The sequence below is a fragment of the Saimiri boliviensis genome, chromosome 15, assembly GCF_048565385.1.
Source record: "Saimiri boliviensis isolate mSaiBol1 chromosome 15, mSaiBol1.pri, whole genome shotgun sequence".
Taxonomy (NCBI): Eukaryota; Metazoa; Chordata; class Mammalia; order Primates; family Cebidae; genus Saimiri; species Saimiri boliviensis.
The window spans coordinates 68,055,566-68,079,014 of record NC_133463.1 but is presented as its reverse complement, the minus strand read 5'-3'; the positions used below and the strand labels follow the sequence as shown (position 1 = coordinate 68,079,014).

General features: G+C 39.3%; 1 protein-coding gene across 1 annotated transcript in view; it reads right to left on the bottom strand.

Moving 5' to 3' along the window:
- The window catches only part of MAL2 (mal, T cell differentiation protein 2), a 28,670-nt gene extending 26,129 nt beyond the window's left edge, over positions 1–2,541 (bottom strand). The window contains exon 1 of the mRNA XM_010343714.3: positions 2,353–2,541. Within this exon, the coding sequence (XP_010342016.2) occupies positions 2,353–2,484 (132 nt within the window). The 5' untranslated portion in view covers positions 2,485–2,541. The remainder of the gene's footprint in view (positions 1–2,352) is intronic.
- Between the last annotated feature and the right edge of the window lie 20,908 nt (positions 2,542–23,449).

Sequence of the window (23,449 nt, the reverse complement as noted above, 5' to 3'; positions counted from 1 at the left end):
CTAGTGTGGTCTCCTTTTTCTCTAAGGTCACCAGTTTCATTGGAACATTTTAGTCATTTTTCAATGGGGTGGGGAGACTGATATTCAAATAAAGGAGGTAAAGGGGGCCTAAAATGTAAACTTATTGAGTTGGCCATAAAAAGAGAAAAGCAAACTGATAAGCTTTTGAAAGTGATGATGTTCAACCTGGCCAAGAGTGTGAGGCATGTTTCAGGAGGTTAAGAGGCCAGAGGAATTGAGATAAAAGGAATAGACTGGACACTGCTGTGAGTCTGGGATCCCTTCTAGGTTGGGGAGTGGTGGAAGTTTTAGCAGTAGAGAGAATTCACATCTGTGAGAGCAGAGCTGTCTTCTCTACAGTGCTTCCCTGCTGTATATTACAGTCTGAATATTAGAATCTCCAGGGAAGCTTTAAAAAATAACTAGTGAACTCTGGCACTCCCCCAGAGATTCTTATTTAATTAGTCTGGGCTGGCAACAGTACTTTAAAAAGCTGTCCAAGTTATTAAGTACAGCAAGAATTGAGAACTAACCACTGAGCTAGATTTTAAAAAGATATAACGGGGTAGGGGGAAGGGAAAATTGAGTAAGTCACTTTCTACTTTTTCCTCAGAATTAGGCCTTGTTTTCTAAAAGTCTGACATGACTACAGGTTCTTGAGATGGTATTGATTAGATGGCGCATGGATAAGCCTTCTTTGCATATACATATGCATATATTTACATATATGTATCTTTACATATACATTTGACTAAACATTAGAAAAATATAACCAGAATATCAAATTTGAAATTTCATGTATATTACTGCTTAAGAAGAGGATAAAGTACTGAGGCATAGAAAGTATTTCAATGAACTGTCTGTAAATTCTAGGACAGACAGATGGAATGCAGATAGGGCAAAAACTTCTCCAAGAGGTAGACAAAAAACTTTTGCCTCTCAGAGAGGTAGGCAAAGCTTGTAGAACACGGAATAAAGTAGCCGAGAACCTAAGAAATCGTTCCTTGCATATCCTCCTGTTCTAAACATGTCTCCCTCCCACAGCAAGGCAGCCAGCCCAATGCCATCCTCTCTCCATTCTTCCCACATGGATGCTTGCACCTCATCCTAAGCACTTCAGATGCTTCTGAACCAGGCTCAAACTCAAACCAGCCTCACAGTCAGGATCCCATTACTTATGTCATCGCCTGCAACTCACTCACATGTCCTCTTTCAGATTCAAATCTGGGCTAAACTTAACGTAGGGTGGTTTGGTTGCCTTAGCGTAATAGAACAGTGCTCATAAGGTGTTCCAGCTCCACAAGCAGAAAAACGAAACCAAAGAGACCCAAATCCAGGTTATGCAAACTCAAAAGGCGAGGGTGAGGGGAGAGATGAAAATCCTAACCCCAGCAAACACCACCAGCCTGCCAGAAAGGCACTAACTCGCTAACAGTTCTCTATTTGCCATTCTCAGGGCATGATGCAACCTCAGGTTGCCCAATTTATATTTGCACATTTTCTCCTTGTCCACAAGGAGCTTCGAAAGTTTCCAGCTCCATAAAATTCCATTTAAAAAGTTCAAGTGCCACCTAAAAAGGTTCCACGGCAGGCAGATGACCCCGCCTTTACTTGGGCCCAACGAAGTGTGCTGAAAAGCCTTGGAGTTGCATAGAGGACAAGTGAGTGAGTTGGTACAAAGACAGGCAGGGAAGAACGCGACAGCCACGTTTCCACCTTTCCCCCACCATTCTTGCGTCCACCGGATTCGAAACTGCCAAGGGCATGGCACATATCTCACCTTTCTCTTTGCCCTGCCTCCTGCCCAGCTCCTCTTTCCAACCCAAAGGGCACTAATGATGGCAAGGGTGAGTGGGGAAAAGCATGCTCAAGTCCTCGGCCCCGACTTCCCACGGCGTGGCAGCCTCCAGGTCACCCAGTCACAGGCTACACCTTTGCACCACCCAACAAAATGGCAGGTTAGCAACAGGCCAGGCCGGCCGAAAGCCAGGAGCTTACTCCAGCCAAGCCCGGCCCCTGGCCGAGCCCTGGGTTTCTAAAGGCGCCTCCGAGCCCCAACACCTTTCTCCTTTCCACGTCCCCAAGTGTTCAGCCCTGCTGAGCAGCCTGCTCGCTCTCCCCAGGCCATTTCCGTCGCCCGCGGGGGAGCAGGTGCCCGCGTTAACAGGTGCCAGGCGGGCGGGCCCGGGCGGCGGCGCAGGGCACCAAGAGGACCCCGGGAGGGGGCGCAGGAAAAGGCCACGTCGAAGGGAAGAAGCCGAGGCGGGCGCAGAGGAGGACAGCCCGGGGGACAAGGATGCCGCCGCCCGTCCTCGCTTCCCGCGCGACCCTCGCCCCGGCGGCCCCACTTACAATCTCCAGGCAGACGAAGGCGCCCGAATAGGTCCGCAGGATGTCGGGCCCGGCGGGCAGGGTGACCCGAGGCGCCGGGAAGGACACGGCGGGGTTCGGGGGCGGCGGGACTGACGCTCCGCCGGCCGACATGCTGCCGCTGCCGCTGCTGCGTCTCCGCGCGCCGCCGCCGCCGCCGCCGCCGCCGCCGCCGCCGCCCGCCTCCGCCTCCCGGGCTCCCGCCGCAGCCGCCGCCGCCGCTCGGCTCCGCGGGGTCCAGGCGCGCCCCGCGGGAGGAGGCGTGGCCGTGGGGTCCTCGGGCCCCGCCCCGTCACGTGGGCCCAGGTGAGCACGGCTCCGCCCGGGCGCTCGAGCGGCTCGCAGTCACGTGCACAGGTGCGGCCGCCGCCAGGTGCGGTCGTCCCAGCCCCGCAGTCCTCGCCTCTTGCTCCGCGGGCCGGCGCCAGCGCTGTCCCGGCGTCTCCCTGCGCGGCCCCACACCCCTGGTCGCTATTTTACCTTCGAGCCCTCCCTTTAGTCTGCACCTGTGCTCTCCACCTGTCTGTTCCCCAACTCTCACTGCGCGCCCTCGCCCACTGTGCTCAATTTGACAGATACGCAGGTTTGGGACTGTGACTCAGAAGGTAAAATCGAGGTCACCAATTACACGTAAAAAGCGGGGTGCATATATTTTAAATGGGACTCGAGTGGGATCTTTTTAAATGCCACTCGGGCAGCGTCGCACGTGGGAGTTGGATGAGTCAGCTGCAGCAGCCGCTGGCGCAGGGTCCGTGCAGGTCAGTGGCTGCTTTGTGCACCTGCGGTGTCCTCGTCCGTGAAACGGGGATGTGAAATCCGCTGGCACAGACGCTCTGATTAGATCAAATAACATGAAAAGAGTTTAGCGCTCAGTAAGCTCCTTAAATGCTAGCTGATATGATGACGGTTCTTTTCCTTACACACGCATGTGTAACTGCTCAGTGGACACACAATGTTCCATGGGTTTATTATTTTTTTTTACATAAAACTTTTAATTATTAATTTCACTGGTATAAAATTACTTGCTTTTTGCCTTTTAAATGCTTAAGGAATTTTTTTTTTAAGGATTCTATGTATCGTTCGAATTCCCTACTCTAGTTTATCACATTTATGTCCATTTTGTCTTTGGTTTTAACGTTAACATTTTGTAAGTGCAATAGAGGAGATAAGCTTAATTTTCTCAAAGATCTACTCAACATGAGCAAATCCACACACATCAGCACACACAGGTAAACTAGGTTGGAAAAAAACATTAGCTAATGTCATCAGACATTCTCCAAGTTGAATCCTGACCTTGTCTGTCAGGTTTAGTCTTTGAGGAACTGTATTTAGAACTATACTCTGGTCAGCAGATTCTAGTTACTCTACTTCTCTATTATTTTAATAGGTGAAACTCATAGGTGTGGTGGTGGCATCTGGGTAAAAACCACAAAACAGGGTGTGGGTGAAACCTTTTGTATATCCCTCCTCTCTCCACCTGTTAGTCACCACTTTCTGGTATTTAATGTGTGGTGTTTATTTAATAGGAAATTTTACGTTTTCTGCATTGATTCATTTGATCAATGAGCCCTTTCTGTGTTCAAACTCTGATTGGCAGGGGATGATCTTTCTGTTTTATTGTCTGCCTAAGAATTCTCAAGAAGCACTTAAAAATGTTCAAAGAAAAGACTTGAAAGAAGTAATCATGGAGATAATCTGCAACTACAATATGCCCAAAATGTTTTAGTGAATGAACTTAATATGTCCTTGGTGTTTCTAGAAGGGCTAATGATTCAGAAGAGTCTCAAGTGAGCTTATTTTAACATTGCCACCTAGGAGAACACTTTCACTGTGTTTCTTACTGCACCACCTTCACTGCTGTACTGCGTATCCTCAGCCATCCTTGCTTTGCATCCACTTCCTGCTTTCACAGTGAACAGTGGCACAAAAAGGTTGTTAATGAGCGCTCTGTTATTGTAACATATCATCTCCTTGAAAAAGAGCCCTTTTCTAGAACTTTTTTCCTCTTATCATCACTACCAACACCTGTTTGTTCTTGATAATACCAATTTCCTTCTAGTGAAGGCAACACCTCTCAAATCAAAGGAAGAAAACACACTTAGCTCCACTCCACTCCACCCCACCCCACCCCTTCATCTCTTCCTGCAGGACACTAACTGTGAGCTCTTAACAGTTTCACCTTTCTGTTCGTTTCCCATCCTGTTTCTGTGGTTTCTGATTTCCAGCATAACTTTAACCCAGCTCATAGACTTACTTTGAACTCCATTTTTATGGAATGTCAACATTCATATTATAATACTTTCAATGATCTTGACTCACAACTACTTGCTGGCTTCAATAAATTCTCACCTTATGATTGAGAATTTTGCTTCTGCCATTCTCTTGGATGCTGACATTCTGATGTCTGTCTCCTATTGATCTCTTGCTTTTATCCCCAGTTCTTCAGCCTCCAGCCTTTCCATCCCTCATATCTTCTTATTGGGCCCCCTTCTAGCTTTTCTAGCTTCCGCATCTAGCCTGTGATTACGGGAAAGCATTTTAGTGATGCTCGTATTGGTCCCACATTGCTTCCCTTCTTGTACTTAACTCCAACTTACTTTCACCTTCCATATTCTTCAGCTTGAGTTCAACCCACAATCTACATCTGGCCTCTCTGAACCATTCATCATACTGCTAAGGGTTGCCGGAAGAAGGTAATAATGAAGACCCTTGGTTTCACTACTAATTCATGTTGTCTAACCTTGGCTGGGCCTTGGGGATTCCCAGCTGTCACTTTCCTCTTACCTCACCCTCACCCCCAGGCCTGGCAACATATCTCTTAGTTCTTATTCCACAGCTTCTTTTGTTTTACTTGTCTTTGTGCCTGTCACAAGTAGGCATTATGTTCACCAAACGAAAGCAAATTTGGGCTATTCCACCCTTCCATAGTTTCTTTTAGTTTACAAGATGTTTTAGGACATCTAACCAGTAATACTCGTTTCATTGAAAACACTGCCATCAATCCAGTTATCCAAGACAAACACCTGGGTGTTTCCCTAGGTACCTCCTTCTCATGACACATATTTAATCAGTTATCAGGTTCTGACAGTGCTACCATTTTATTTTCTAGAATGTATCCACTTTCCATTCCCACTGTTCTGACTCTCACTATCCCTCTCACAATGCTTTTCTCACAAGGAATATGCTTCTGACAGTGAATTTCCCTCTGTTACATTTTCTGCATCGCTATCAGAATGATCTCTAAACAGAAAATTGATTAATCACTCCTCTACTTAAAACACCTCCAATTCCCTGCTTTTCTCAGGATCAATTACAGATGCCCTGGAGTGCATTCAAGGTATTTCTGGCATGTGGCTTCTGATGAGCCCTCCCACCTGGCCAGCCTTATTGATATACTTATATCTTCAATATCTCCTGCCTCTAACCTTTACACATTCTCCTCTCTTTTGTGAAACATCCTTTTCTTTTTACCCCCGCCCATATCCGAAACCTATTTCCTGTATCTTTTAGGTCACAGGTACGTATCTTTCTGGCAGCCTTTCTCTGCCCATTTAAGATTATGTATGGACCCCTTTCTCACCCAGTGTGTTTCTATAACCTGCTGTGCTTAATCCACATAGAGAGAGTATCTCACTGAACTGAAATTGGATTTTGACTTGTCTCCTATTCCTTGTTAGTGTTATAACAGGATATTAAATTGAAAAGTTCAGTGGAGGCACCAGGAGATGGTAGATATCAGATGCCAATGTCAGCTGTGAATCAGATCACCAGAAGTTCTAAAGTGGGCTGACTGTGAGCTGCTTAGGCAATCTATAAACCCCTTACTTCTATCAAGAATATGAAAAGCTCATGAGTTAGAGGATTTGGAAAGATTTTAGTTTTTTCTGGCAGTGGAGTGGGGAGAAACTGTGCTGGGAATCACACCTCACTTTCCTCCCTTCTCCATCTACCCTCTTCCTCATTGGAGGAAACAGCTGAATTTTATTCACATTGTATAATAGGAACTCGAGCAAAATCAGCTGACCAAGTGAACACTGACTGCATCTAAACTGCAATGCTTCATTGTTGTTCCTATGCTACTTCATGTTTCATAAGAAGCATTTCTTCCCCTGGGCAAAGTTGAGCCCCATCTCAGCTTTTTATCATTTCCCCTTTGTATTTTTCCTTAGGAAATTAAGTCATTAATTTTCTTTTCTCTCTCGTCAATGTTCAATTTCTGCTTTATACACAGTCTTTCTCTTTGAATATGTATGTTTCCCTTATCAAAAATAGCAACAAGTAATTCCAGTCAAAAATACAATAACCAGGACTAGATTAACCTTCCTTGCATTAAATAGCTAAAATCCCGGAGAAAACATGAAACAATAGTCATCGCACTTCAGGTAACTGAGAACAGTGATCCACTAGACATGGGAAAAAATGATAGGAGCCCCGCGATTTCCTCAGCTTGGAGAGAGTTTTCAGAGCACAGGGAAGGGAGACATTGGCGGAAGCTAGAGGTCTCAATGAGATGAGGTGGTAAAGCTGGGAATTTAAGGAGGCCAAGGAAGCCAGAGTTCACAGAGTATGGGGAGAAAAGAGCTGCATACAGATAAAGATGGGAGGCCAGCAAAGGGCCCCCTTAAATCTTCAATAAGTACTGACTAGTATATGACTAACTTACCCGAGGCCAGGGAAGAAACATTCCAAAGGCACAGAGGAAGGATCCCGGGAATTCATGCAGGACCAGGAATAGTTCATGTTTCCACCATCCAGAGTGGAAAATCTTCTAATTAATGGAGCACTAGGTAGAATATTCAGAAGGATATTGCCTGAGTACTGGGCAAAGTCAACCTTAGACAAATAAATAAATAAATAAGGCTGCTTTTATTTTGCTTTACAAAACTTTATAAAAAGCATCAGAAGGGTCAAATAATTCAAATGAATCACAGTACAGTGCTCAAGAATATTATAGGAATACAAAAATGTCCAGCAATCATGAAAAGGTTCACAGTGTCTGGCATCCAATTAAAAATTGCCAGGCATACAAAGAAGCAGGAAATAGGATCCATAGTAAGGATATAATCATTCACTACAAGCAGAATCAGAAATCGCACAGTCGATTGTGGTAGTAAAAAGAACATTAAGACAGTTGTTATAAATGTATCTTATGTTGAAAAATAGAGTAAATATTTGAGCACAAAAGACACTTTAAAAAATCCAAACAACCTCTAGATATGAAGACTACAATGTCTAAGATGAAAGATACCTGCAGAGGATTGACAACAGGTTAGATACTGCAGAAGAAATGATTATTTACCATGAAGACATAGAAAATAAAAAGGTTTTTTTTTTTTTTTTTTTTTTTTTTTTTAGATGGAGTCTTGCTTTGTTGCCAGGCTGGAGTGTAGAGGCGCGATCTTGGCTCACTGCAACCTCCACCTCCCAGATTTAAGCAATTCTCCTGCCTCAGCCTCCAGAGGAGCTGGAACTACAGGTGTACGCCACCACACACAGGTAATTTTTTAGTAGAGATGGGGTTTCACCATGTTGGCTAAGACGGTCTCGATCTCTTGACCTCATGATCTGCCTGCCTTGGCCTCCCAAAGTGCTGGGCTTGCAGGCATGAGCCACCATGCTCAGCCATAGAAACAATTTAAAATGAAACACACAAAGGAAAAAAATAGCTGAAAAAATGAACAGAGCATTAGCCAGCAGTACAATATTAAGTGTTTTTAATTTTTTTTGAGATGGAATCTCACTCTGTTGCCCAGGCTGTAGTACAGTGGTGCAATCTCAGCTCACTGCAACCTGTATCTCCTGGGTTCAAGTATTTCTTCTGCCTCAGCCTCCCAAGTAGCTGGGATTATGGGTGCCCACCGTCACACATGGCTAATTTTTGTATTTTTAGTAGAGACGGGATTTCACAATGTTGGCCAGGTTGATTTTAAACTCCTGACATCAAATGATCTACCCGCCGCTGCCTCCCAAAGTGCTGGGATTACAGGCATGAGCCACTAATCCCAGCTCGTAGGGAGGCCTGCCAAATGTTTTAATATATTTGTAATTAGAGTCTCAGAAGGAGAAAAGAGAGAGGAAGACACGAAAAATGTTTAAAGAAATAATGGCTGAAGGATTTCAAAACGTTGTAAATTATACCTACAGATCAAATTAACTCAGTGACTCTTAAGAACTGACACATAAAATCAAAACCAAGGCACATCATAATCAAATTGCCTATAAGCAATAATAAAGAGAAAATCTTTTAGTATACAGCAAAAAAGACGCGTTACGTACAGAACAACAAAGATAAGAATACTAACAGACGTCTCAAAGGAAACAATTTAAGCAAGAAGAGAGTAGACCATCTTTAAGCTGCTAAAAGAAAATAAACACTGTAAACTTAATTTATACACAACAAAAGTATCCTTTAAAATGAAAATGAAATATAGACTTTTTCAGATATGAAGAAGCAGAAAAAGATTGATAGCAGCAGAAAATGCACTATAGGAAATGATAAAGTCTTTCAGGCAGAAATTTGAAGAAATTCCAACTGACATCAATTTATGTCTGCCTGAAACAAAGAAATAAAATGGCCAGAAAGGGTAAATATTTGGGTAACTATAAGACGTATTGAAAATTTAAAAAAATTAAATTATAGTCATTGATTAAAGCTAAAATTATGAGTTTATTTAACATTTATAATATATGTAAAAATAGAATATATTATGACAACAGCAAGGTCTTGAGAGGGAAGTGCCACAGTAGTGTTCTAAAATTTTTATACTCCATTTGAAGTGCTGTAATAGTATGTGAAGATAGGCTGTGGAAAATTAAAGATGTATACTCTAAATTCTAAATAAATTGCAAAACAAGAAAAAGGCAGTCATAGCTAATAATTCAATGAAGAAGATATAAAAGAATCAGAGGCAACATAAAATTAATCCAGAAGAAGTCATGTAAAGATGAAAAAGGAAGCAAAGAATATATGAAACAAATAGAAAACAGGAAGATGGTAAAATTAGACCATTAATTACATTAAATGCCAATTCCTTCCAAGTCTTCAATTTAAAGGCAGAGATGATCAGATTTGATAAAAAGTGAGACACAACTATATACTATCTACAGAAAAACTTACTTTAAATATAAAGACACAAATATATTAAAAGCGAAAGAATGTAAATAGGTATCTCATGAAAAAAATAAGCAAATGAAAACCCAAGGGGCCATATCAATATCAGGCTACATGGATTTTAATGCTAGGAAAGTTATGAAAGATAAAGAAGCTTATTGCATAATGACAAAAAGGGTCAATTTATCAAGAAGGTTTTTAAACTCTGAAATGTTAATACACCTTATAAAAGTTTTAACAAAATATTAAGATGCAAAGAGAAGTAAAGAAATTCACAATTAGAAATCTCATAGTTCTTTCTCAGTATTTGATAGAAACAATTAGAAAATCAGTGACATTATAAAAGACTTGATCAACACTATCAAACAATGCCCTGTCTTCAGCCTGGCTTCCTGAGATACAGATTAATGTGCAAGTGATTGATTAGAGAAGTACTCTTGTGCTGAGTCTGAGGGGGAAAAAAAAAAAAAAAAGGTAAGCAAAACAGGACAAGGCAGAGGAAGCCAGGCCAAGAGTATGATCTCAGGCAAAAGTCAACCTAATACAGCAGAAAAACTTGGAATGTAAGTTATGACTCAGTGTTGCACAATCTGAGGCAAGGCTTTCTTCTGTCTTCATGTCTTCACCTATCTATCACTGTCAAAGGCTAAGGAGGAAGGGGAAGGAGGAACATAGACTGCAAACTCTTCCAGTTCTCTGCACATGCACCTTTAGGAGCTCTTCCAAAAATGAGCCATAGGTGCTGATCATGGAATCCACACCAAAGTGTAAAGGTGGGTGCACAGAAATGGTGTAAAGGGATCTGAAGGAATCTGGGAAAGCAATGACATTATCTGCTTCACTCCCTAATCTACACTCCTAACTCTGATTTCTTTTTCAAACTTCAGACCTCTACTTCAATTGTCTGTTGGAATGAACATCTACTTTAAGCTTAACGTATGATACAGTTTGGCTATGTCTCCACCCAAATCTCTTCTTGAATTGTAGCTCCCATAATTCCCATGTGTCATGGGAGGGACCCAGTGGAAGGTAATTGAATCATGGGGTGGAGGTTTTTCCCATGCTGTTCTTCTGATAGTGAATAAGTCTCATGATATCTGATGGTTTTATAAAGAGGAGTTCCCCTACACAAGCTCTCTTGCCTGCCACCATGTAAGAAATCCCTTTCCCCTTCCTTCATCTTCCACCATGAATATGAGGCCTCCTCAGTCATGTGAAACTGTGAGTCAACTAAATCTCTTTCCCTTATAAATTACCCGGTCTTGGGTATGTCTCTATTAGCAGCATGAGAACAGACTAATACAGTATATCTTGTAGGCAATTTTATCTTTCTCTATGAAACTTCACCTTTTAATTATATTTCTTCCGTTCTTGCTATTACCATATTCCTAGTTATTCAGTTTTTAATTTCATTGCACAAAAATACCTTTCTTCTAGTGTACGTCTATATTCAGTTTCCAAATCTTTGCAATCTTACTTTTTTGATATCTCATACATCTGTCTTATTCATTTATTCCTACAACTTAAAACAATGCCATACTCTTTTAGTCAATTAAACCTCTTCTTTTTTTCTCAAATAACTGATTTCATTGTATCTAGTCTTTTTATCTGCTGGTAAATTTTAAATAGTTCTGTCACACTGATTTTATCAAAGCACAGCCTAGACATGCCATTTTCCTTCCTAGTAGCTTTTGATGGCTGCCCATTGCATCTAAGTAAAGGAGAAACTGAACAACTTGTTATACCTCATAACTCTGCACATTCTGATCTCTGTGCCTTTGCTCATCCCTCCATTTGTCCCAACTTCCTCCTTAAACTTTTGAATATTCAAATTTCATTTATGCTTTAAGATCCTGCCTGAAAAGTACCTCTTTCAAAAGGCTCTCTGTTGCTTTTCCTTTTGATCTCTGTAACTTTCCAACACTTTTCACACTGTATCTTACATAATGGTCATTCACTAGCTCGCACTCTCTTACACACACATATGTATGTGTGTATATATGTATATATATATATATATATATATATATAATATCAGTATACATGCAAACTCACATATATGTATACATGTATAATGAATTAAAGTGATTATACATAGACAGACATATATAGTATATATGGACAGAAATATAATACATACTACATACTATATAGCTATATACTATATATATAGCTATATATAGTACATATATATATACTATAGTATATATATACTATAATATATATACATATGTAGCTATATAGTATGTAGATATATAATATATACTACATATATAAATATAATATATACTACATACTATATATAGTATATAGATATATAGTATGTAGTACATATTCTGTCTGTACATACTATATATAGTATGTAGTATATATTATATATACTGTATATTATAATATATATAGTATGTTGTATATATTATGTTTCTGCCTGCATATATAGTATATGTAATTATATAGTTATATACTATAAAAAGTATATATACTATATATAACATATATATCTGTAGCATATACTATAGTCTGTACTATAGTATATGCTATATAGATATATGTTATAGTATATCTTATATATAGTATATATGTTACATATGTATATACATATATAACACATATATGTATATATTATATATACATATATGTATATATGCACATAGTATATATATGCCTACATATACACACACATAAATATGTTATATATGTATATATACATATATAACATATACATGTATATAGTATATACATATATAACATATACTATATATAACATATATATCTATAGCATATAGTATATATATATACTAGATATAACTATACTATATATGTAACTATATATATACTATATATATACATATTTCTAATTAACTCATCAATTACATTCCAAGAATTTCCTGAAGAATCCAGGGAATATACGTCAATGAAAAAGAAGGATAAACTTGTCCAAGAATGATCTCCTTCAGATGACCTCCCAGAAAAGGAGCTGACTTTGCACAGACTCTGTGCCAGCTGGTTATGTCCCACTTCTCAGGGTCATCAATCCTAGTTGAATGCAAGGCTTGAGCTCCAACCCTCGATCATGCCAGGGCAGGACTGATGTGTCTCCAACCATAAACCCTGTTGATGCAATTTCTACTGCTAGTTTGGTATATCATATAACTGAAACTACAAGGCTTAGACCTCACTGCCCAGGACAGAGACTCTTGTTTCTCACTACTCATGAATAATAAACAGGCAGGATACAGTTGGAGCCAAGTATGTGCCACATCACAGCAGATAATCACACAAGGGAAGGGGAAACAATGCTTCTCTAATCACGTAGCATGATTACAACTTCACAGCTCAAAGTTTAGGGTCATCTGACTCTTATGCACAGTTATGCCACAACTAGGAACCTACCAATCTGCTACTAATTCTATTTCCAATAGTTTTTATCAATGAATGCTATTCTAGCAACACCCCCACTTCTCTTTCTCTCTTTCTTGCTCTCTGTGCGTGTGTATGTGTGTGAGAACACTGATCCTAGTATTCAGGAATGTTAATAATACCTCAGTGTAAGTTATTTTAATCCAATTTCATTATTTTTAAGTCTAGATCAGATATTGAGGGTTAGAGAGCTTTGAATAGAGAGAAAATAAATAACTTCAGAAAACCAAAGTTGTGTTCGAAGTGACGCAGATAAATGTGGAAATCAATGTACCTGCTTTTACATGCTTCTCCCTTATCCATGTCTCATACCCAGCTGATAAAACACGCTGATCTACCCAGTTGAATAATTGTTCTGTGGTTTCATCATTGGTCTACTTAAAAAAAAATAATTTCTGCTTTTGTTGGGCTTTCTAAATTCTCATTTCAACAGCTCCTAGCCAGTCTTGATTTCTTTCTCACTAGCTACTTCAGAATATCACTGCATTGAGAGCACATCTGTTTGGGTTTTCTTCTGCATACTCAGCTCTTATCACTTCCCTCTGCTCCAACAGCAGCCAGAGTTTTAAGTGCCACCCTTTAAACATAGAATCTACTCCCCATGGCTTAGTTCCCCATGATGGCCTCTATTCAGTGCTGTGTTGGTAAATGTTTAACAACCACTGTGGGGAGAGGGAAGCTCTAATTTCTAGCACATGCTGCTTCAATGGTGCAAATATTTCTGCCATGGTCAATTTCAAGCTACCAATATGAAGTCACTGAGGGTAGAATTACAAAGAGGTGTGCAGTAGTACATACAGTCGACAGAAATGACAAGTGTAGATAAGCTCCAGGGCAAAATTCAAAATTGTTGAGTTTGAATATTACTTTTGTTTCTAATATAATTTATCTACTTGTAAGTGCATATAATTTAAACTTTAATATGGCTATAAATTTTGTAAAAGGGAGCTTGCAAGTTATTTAAAAATTTGACAGTTCTCATGAGTTGGTGCAGGCTGACCCCACCATACCACTGCCTTCATCTCTCCATTTGTCTGGGAAGAGGAAGAGAAATGGGCAAGTCAAGGGAAGAATAGGCCCAGAAAGTGAATCATTATGTATTCCCCCAGACTGAAATTGATAACTAATAACACTATCCATACCTGAACTCTGTCTCATCTCTCTCTCTCTCTCTCAGTGATGCAAGATACATATGGAAATTAGTGTACCTGCTTGATAACTAACACTATCCATACCTGAACTCTGTCTCGTTCTCTGTCTTGAAGTGATACAAGATAAATGTGGAAATCGGTGTACCTGCTACTCTCTCTCATTCTCTCTCTCTCTCACAAACATACACACACACACACACACACACACTCTCTCTCTCTCTCTCTCTGTCTCTCTCTCTCTCTCTCTCTTTCTCTCTCTCATACTCACAGAGAAATTAGAGGCAGAAAGCGTCACATTTTGCTGCCCTGTCTTGAAACTCCTAGTTGTACTCTCTTCCGGTTGTGTGCCCTGTCCATTGAGACACTGGTGGTTGTTGAAGTAAAGCACAATGTGAAAATACTCCTTATCTGTCTTTCTCAAGTCCCAACACAAACTGGAGCTATATAGGCTTGGTTAATATTTTGATTCCAGGAATGGATTTTGGCACCAATGACCTCAATGGAATGTGCTATCATTTCACATTTTTAAAAACAAATTTGTGTTAACATGTATTTTCTCTGAATTAATATTAAAATGTATTAAAATGATTCTGCTATGACTTTGTTTTGTTTCCAACTACTCTCTTCTCCCATGTTCAACTGGGTGTTTCCTGAAGAGATCAGGAAACATTGTATTAAAGGAGGCTAGGATTGCTAGAGTGCTAATTCTACACCATGATAATAAACAAATATACTTATCTTCTTTGTGTAAATTTTCTCTGTAGTCTTTAGATATATTGTCTTTGGCTGTCTTTGGGATTTTCTAAACTGGTTTACAGTCAGTACAATCATTAGAAAGCAGACTTCTTTTTAATTAAACGTTTTTTATTGCAATAATTAGTCTGCTGTGTACTCATTAAGTGGAATTACCTATCATTTTCTTCTAAACATTGCATTTGTTTCACAGCCTTAAACTGTCTCAGGACTCATCCCACGCTGTGTACTCATTAACCTTCTCTGTTCAAATGGATCCTCATTTGAACATTAATGAACTCAGTCTCTTTTTTTCTTCTCTCTCTCTCTCTCTCTCTCTCTTTTTTTTGAATAACCAATATTATCCAAAGAAGCAGTTGCACTCATCTTTTAGTTTGTATGAGAGTTTGGCTCCAGGGTTTTACAGAAACTGGTTTTTCAACTGTTGTCACTAGCAGATATCAAAATACCAACTCTATACAGTTGAGAATTTTCCATTGCACACAGTTGGTATTTTTGATATCCACTAGGGACAACACTGAAAAACCAGTTTTTATGAAATTCTGGAGCTAAATTTTATATATAGGGTAAATATTTATATCTATCTATCCAATCAGTTATATAGTTTATATATACAAACTTACACATGCTTTATATATGTATAAGATATATATAATATAAATTATATCTTTATAAATACTGATATGACAGTTATATAATATTTATCCCTACATAGAAATACTGCTATGGCAATATGTTGTGGAAGTTAATTTAGCTATTATATCAGAGTTACTGGGTTTGAGTTCTAGTTCCACTGATTATCAGTTGTGCGATTTTGGGCAGGTAGCTTTACCTCTTTGTGCTGCATTTTCTTTATTGTGAAGTAGGAATAATACCACTTTTCTGTTAAAGTCATAGAGAGTATTAGTTAGCATTTAATCAGAGAAGTAGAAACCTCATGAGTCTTATGGAATAAAGCATGCATTGTAGGAATTCAACCTTATACGACCATGGGAAGAATTTAGGGAAATAAAGTTCTGAAAAACATTGGAAAAAACTTTTGAATTTCCCGAAGCGGGGTACATCAAGCTGTTGTAGAAGCCCATGAAGTGAAGGTGGTTGGCTCTTTGCCATTGCTGCCTCTCTGAGTTCTCAGTAAAGCACCTGAAGGTATGCCTGTCTTAGGGTCCAGAGAAACTACAGGATGCCCTGTTAAATTTGAATTTGAGATAAACAACACATAATCTCTTACATGGAACATAGTCATGCTTTTAAAAATGCTACTTATCTGAAATTCAAATTTAGCTGAATATTTCTGTATTTTTATTGCTAAATCTGGTAACCATGGCCTGTGGTAACTTTTGGTCAGTGAGGCCAGCAGTTGGGACAAAGAAGCAAGCGTGAAACAGGAAAAATCAAGAATAGCCTAAAACCCACCAGCACCTTTGCAACTGTTTCTCACTACCTCGAACCAATGATGACCAGAGTGTAATGGCTGTCACTTTACTTCCACCTCACCAAATCCCAACTTAGCTTTTCCTGTGGCCAAACTTAACCTGGAACTATATGGGTAAAGGAATACAGAAAGTGAAGACCTAGCTCAGCTAAGTTGACGAGTGCAAAATCACATATTGCATCATAAAAGAAACAATACATGTAAAATCTTAGAGAAGCACCCGCACACAATTACGCATTAATAAAATTGTCATTCTTTAATGTTGCTGCTGGTTTGTTTGTTTTTGTGGTTTTAGCAATTCTGCCAGATGGAATCTTGGCTTGAGGGGGTCATGGGATTTAACAAAGAGTTGTAAGAGGCAGGAGGTGTAGCATATGGTTAAGCTGGCAACTAAGAGTTTCTTTACAGGCACAAAAGACAATTCTGTGTACAAAATAGAACTCTCTTGGGGCAATAAACAGTTTCTTCCAGACAGGGACAACCCAGCGAACTGTTACCCAGTCCAGTGTGATAACAGTGGACTCTTGTGCAGATGCAGGTACCTTTGGTCTTGTCATTGTGATTGGTTTGTAATTATTGCTGGGTACTTCAAAGGCAGTTTGTAACTTTCAGCCCCTTCAGTAATGCCGACAGAAATGTTTGAAAATGGACTGTGAATAGGTTGTACTGAAGAGTACTGGCCTGGTGATCTGTTTTCAGATTCTTGCTGTGTACCTTACAACAATATATACCCCTGCAGAACCATTCAGCACCCACTATTTCTTCTCATTGTACCAGCAGACTAATTTTGCCTTTGGGGAAATACCTTTCTCCTATCCATGCATCGGTTAATGCTCGTTAGCCAAGAGGTGACCATATGACCCAAGTTAGACCAATCATATCTGTGCTCTCTGGTATATGAATCCTGAGCAGAAAGAAAAAAACAGCAACAACAAAAAGAAAGATTTGATTTGCACCACCAATGAAGCTATGAATAGCACATCTAAGTTTTGCCACCTAGATTGTTGCTACCAGTGTGGACCAACAGACTCAGCATCACCTGTATGCTTGTTAGAGATGAAGCATCACTGGCCTTACCTCAAATCTACTGAATCAGAGTCTGCCTTTAACCAAGACCCCAGGTAATTCCTATCTATGATTATAAAGCATCTCTTGCAAATGTGTGCCTGACTCATATGTCTTGTTTCTGACGTCTCAAATATCTACCTATTTCCCTGCATTAGGATAGGCTCTTACATGTTCATTATGGAATGAGTGGTACCTTGACCCCTTCTGTTTGTTAAGGTCAGTGCCAGCAGACATTGGGAGTATTTATAAAGTCAGCGTTTTCTGGCTTCCTATTTATTCATCAGCATTTTTCTATCTCCTCTGCATTCTTTCATGTCCACCCCCACCCATTATTTACTACATCTAATTCTTGTAAGTTCAACACAATCTCCCTTTCAACTGCACCTGAGCATGATGTAAGCTGGTAACAGCCTCAGATGTTATCCTTTGAGGTGAACATCAGTGGTTTGCTTGTTGAGCAGCATGTATTTCCCCCTTCTGGCTATAGGACTTTGCATTTCCTTTAATGAATCCCATTTCTCCAACCTCAGACTGTGTAGTTTGGGTAGGAAAAGTTCTGTTGTGGCCTTCAAGGGTAAGAACATGGTGGAGCCCTGAGAAGTTTAAATTCTATTCATGATCCAAATCCATCCTGTGAGATTAATTTCTGGGGTTCCTGTCCTGTTGGAATGTTTGGGAAAGATAAACTCTTTCCACTGGACTGCTGCTCTAAGGATTTCTTGAACCTGGATTTGCCAGAGACCATCTTGTGAAGCTAGACTTTCTGGAAATAAAAGCCAAACTGAAGATAACAGAATCTGTAATAAGAAGAGAAACTGTATCATAATAATTTCATTTGAGCTCCTGGATCCAGTTTTTAGTTCCATGGCTTAATCAATTTTCTTGTTTGAGATGGTTTAGGTTGGAAACATATGTAAGACAAGGTAAGGCCAAAACCAAGGTTGAAGGGATTTGACCTGTAAAGATACAATGAGCCACTTTTTTTTTGGGGGGGGGGGTAATTTGTTACTCGTATAGTATAGAGAGCTAAAAGAAGAGTGTCATAGATGCTAGCCAAAAACGATGGATGGTTTTATGGCACAGATTGTGGTGATATTTTCATGGGTATACACTTATATTTAGCCTCATCAGGTTATATGCCCTAATTATTTACAGATTTTTGTTTGTTAAAAATTAATAAAAATAAAGTTTATCATTTAAAAAAGCAAAAAAAAAAATCAGATGCATGAATCACTAGTTGTGAGAGATACTCTGTTTCTGAGGAATCAATTCGAGATGTCAGCTAAGAAATTTTACATTCTGCACCTCTATTCCAAGAAGGATGATACAAAGGCCCACACTTCATCAGAAATCCAAGAAGACAAGGAGCAGGAATAGGAAGGCACATAGTAGATGGCTTCATAGTTGTTTCTTAGACATGTTCTTGTCCATCATGTTCTTGGAGATTCGTAAGTACTTCTGCCAAGACTCAGAAGAGCTGTGGTCTAACCCTTGCTTGAATGGATACATGCAAGGCGTCCAGTGCAGCAAGGTAGAGCCATCCCTTTATAGGTCATCAGTGATATGCCTTCTGTATTGTGTATTTGTCCTTTCTGCCATCGTATAGGAACCTCCTTCGTGAATTTGGGGAATTTCCTCACCTGAGATAGACACCCCTTCCCACATGCGAGAAGCTAAAATGCTAGGTACTCACTTTCTAGTCCCCCTTGTAGTTTGGATTGAGCATGTTACATTGGGTCCACCTATCAGATGGGCCCACTTCAGATGTCGACTCAGAAGCTGATAATGAAATGAAGATGAGACCATTTGTGCTCTACAGAACAAATACCCAACTTGCAGTGGCAGCTGCTCCAGTGACAGCTTCCATTATGTGTGCAGCAGGTAAACAGAGTGTTTCTCTTCATTGCAAATGGGGTCCTCAATTGATACATCCTCAAAGAAAATCTCCGCTACTTACCTGCTACCTATCACTTGCTGCTTGCCACTTGCCATTTATATAACACAGGCATTCATTCATCCATCATCAAGCCATCTTTATATAAATCTTTTTTGAGACATGGTCTTGCTCTGTCACTCAGCCTCAAGGGTGGTGGCAGGAACATGGCTTATTGCAGCCCCAAACTCCTGGGCTCAAGTTATCATCCCATCTCAGCTTCCTGAGTAGCTGGGAATGCTGGGTCCACAGGTACACGCCACATGCCTAAGTTTTAATTTTTTTGTCGAGATGGGATACTACCATGTTGCCAAGGCTGGTCTCAAACTCCTCCCACCTCAGCCTTCCAAGTGTTGGGATTAAAGCTCTGAGCCACTGTGCCTGGCCTTATACGTGAGTTGATTATCTGAGTTTTCATGATGTAAAGAAATATATTTCTAATTACGGCATTTCAGGTCTCATGTTAGTGGTGTATGATTAAAAATGATACATATTTATTGAAGAAATATGAAAAATGCATTAGAGTAGAAAATAATAATCGATAATCCCATTCGTTGATACTTTAATATTTTCCTTCTAGTAATCTTTCTATGTATATTTGCACAGCAGTGGTAATAGCATCTGAACATCCTTTTCCTGAGACATTTTAAGTGTTTCCTGTGCTATTTTTTTAAAAAATGAATATTACTTTACCTACTGTGTTTTCAGTTTTGCAGTCTTTTAAGTACCTCCAATGTTGAATATCTTTGTTCATAAAACATTTTTTTTTTCTGTGTGTCAGGTGAATTTGTTAATACATTCCCAAAATTGATATTATTAAGTAAAAAGATGTAAAACTGTGTTGACACATATATCAAATTGCTTTTCAAAGTGTCAGTCATGGGTGAGAATGCCAGTTTCACCGCATGCTAACTTGTATTACATGATGCTATTTAAAAGAATTGCTATAATAACTTGATAGTCAAAATGGTATTTTAAATAGATTAATGGGCAAAGGATAAGAAAAGATTATCCATAAAATAATAACACAAATGTCGAATAAGTAGATGGAAAGTATTCAACCTTACTAAGAATAAAAATATTTTGGTAAGGATTTCTAGAACCATTTACATTTCCTGGTTGCATCTGCCTGGGAGAAAGTCAGATAGAGTTTCAAAATACTTAATTAAAGATGGGATGTATTTGGCCCACACTGATCTGCATTTCTTCCCTTCTTTTTCCAATGACTTTGTGAGGTGTGGATTTGCTACTTACTTGTTAATGTCTCATTGAATACAGTATGTCTGATGTAAGTAGGGCAGGATTTTCACAGCAAAGATGTATTCTTCCAGATCACATTTAGCTTTCTTGGTGAATGATGTCTCATCCCAACTGTCCTTGTCAATGCAGGATCCCAGCATTCTTGTTGGCATTGTTTGTTACTTTAAAATGTCTTTTTTTTTCCCTCTTTGCATTGGGCTGGTATTACCAAGTTTGCTTCTTGATGCATATTCGTTAGGTGGCTTGTTCCTTTGTGTACTTTTGCCCCTTACACTGTACATTTAAAAATTCCATTTTTACATACCTCAAGCTTCTGAAGTTATCAAACTTCCTATTTTGAATGTATACTCCTTTTTATCTTGGACACCCTTAGCAGACTACAGGTCTCTTTAAAGCAGAGGTCACACACTGGCTTATCATGTGCCATATCTGGATTGTTGACACATTTGCCAATAATATTCAAACTAAAAATAAGTCTACAATGTTTAAAAATTGTGAAGTTTCATTTATAAGTTTAGATTGCAGCTGCTTCTTATGATCTGGGAACGCTGGGCCCATGTTTGTGTGTGTCAGGAATGGACTGGATATAAGTAATGGCTGCTTCCTTCCAGGGTAGTCATAGGTGCTTCTCTTCCCTGTAGGCCCCAGTCAGACCATTTCCTTGTGTATATCCCTTTGCCGAGAGCCAATATGGCTTCATTCCTGAGAAGCATATGTTCTCAGTCAAACCTCCTGGATGTGACACCCTCCCCCCACCACGTACTTTCTAACTCTGTCTTTGGTGAGTTCCTGTACCTGTGTGTGCTTTGATGCTCTACCTGTCTTGAAAGGTTGAGAGTACCTACCTCATACAATTGTTGTGAGTGTTAAATAAGCTTATGAATGTAAAGTGCTTAGACTGGTGCCTGCATGTAATATGTGCTCAATACACTGTGGGTGTTATTATTAACCACCTGAACCTCACAGGCATTGAGTTGTCAGCCCCTGTTTTAAAATCTCTAAGTTTGGTTTGAGAATTCCCCGTAAATGCTGTACTTTCAAAACTGTCAGGTTTCCTCATGAATACTGTCATTTTTTTCTTACTGACACCTCATTGAGAAGGACTGTTTCCCTCACCACAACACACCCATGCACACACACATGCACATGCATGCAAACACTCCAAGTGTCTGGATGGATAGTATTCAAATGCTGGAGAGGTTTAGAGATATCTGAGTAATGTCCCCTCAGCAAGAGCCACTTTGCTACACCTTGAGTTGTGAGCAACACAAAGGTAGAACACCTGTTCTTCATTTTTTCCTTCTCATGTCGGTTACAGAGTGATAATGTCAAAATGTCCAGGGTTAATTCCTTTTAGTTCTCTAGATTCCATTTCCCCTCAAGCCTCTCACCGTCAGCTCCCATTCCCATAGCACTCTGCTCTATCTTTTCCTTTCACCTCCTATGATCTCATTCCATCTACCACAGATCTTACTGGTTGACTGTTTTCTGTCTTTTGCAGCCAGATATTTTATTTTAATTTTTAAAATTTTTGTTATTTTCACTTTTAAAAAGATTTCTTGTTTCAATAGCTTTGGGAGTACAAGTGGTTTTTTGTTACATGGATGAATTAGATGGTGGTGAATTCTGAGATTTTACTGCACCTATCACCCAAGGAGGTACATTATACATAATGTATAGTTTTTGATCCCTAGCCCTCCCTGATATTCTTCTTCCGGGTCTCTAAAGTCCATTACATCATTCCGTATGCCTTTGCTTACTCATTGCAGCTAGAGTTTTTAAACGAGTTATCGACAATCATTGTTTTCAACAACTTCCTTTTAATTTTAATAACAAACAACATAATTTGGCTTCTATAACCCTTCTCTGAACTCAAATTGAAACTGTTCATGTTGAAGTAATTAATGACTGCTGGGTGCTATCTAATCAAATGCTACCTTTCTTTCTTTTCTATTTTTTTAAGAAAGCAGTTTTATGGAGATATAAGTTATATATCACATATTTCACCCACTGAAGTGTACAATGCAGTGGTGTTTATTATAGTCACTGTGTGTAACCATGAACAAAATCGATTTAGAACATTTTCATCATCCCCAGAAAGAAATCCCATACTCATTAGCAATCACTCCTCATTTTCCCCCAGGTCTCTGCGCAGCCCCAGAAAACCACTAATGTATATTCTGTCTCTACAGTTTATCTATTCTGGACATTTCATGTAAGTGGAATTGTATAATACCGCTTTGGTAAATGGGTTGCTTTTCATTTAGCAGAATATATGTATCTAATTGTTCAGTATGGTTTATTGAAAAACTACACTTTTCCCAGTTTTCCTGATATCTGTATCAAATATAAGTTTAAGATAAACAGATGAAGAGATGAAATGAGGAAAGGAGGGAGAAAAGAGGGAGGAAGAAGGAGAGGACAGAAGAGAGGGAACGAGGAGGAGGGGAAGAAGGGAGGGAAGTAGAAACAGAGGGGCCCAGAGGAAGAGAAGGAGGAAGAGAGAAAGAAACAGGAGGTGGAGAGTCAGTTTATTCTGCTTTATTAATCTATGTGTTTATTCTTATAACATCCTACTGTCTTGATTTTTTAAACTTGACTGTAAATCTTGAAATCATGAGTGTTAAGACCTTCACCTTTTTTCCTCCTTTTTCAAATTGCTTTTCTTAGTCATTTGAATTTCCATACAAATTTTAAAATCACCTTGTCACATTCTACCTAAAAGCCTGCTGAGAATTTGGCATTTTACTTCAGTGACATCTTAAAAGCATTGATTGTTCAAAACTATAAGCATGCTATATTTCTACTTTTATTTAAGTCTAACTTAATTTCTTTCAGCAATGTTTTGTAATTACCACTGTAGAGGGCATGCATATGCATTGTTAAATTTATTCCTATGTATTTATTTTTTTGACACTATTATAAATTATGTTGTTTTTAACTGCAAT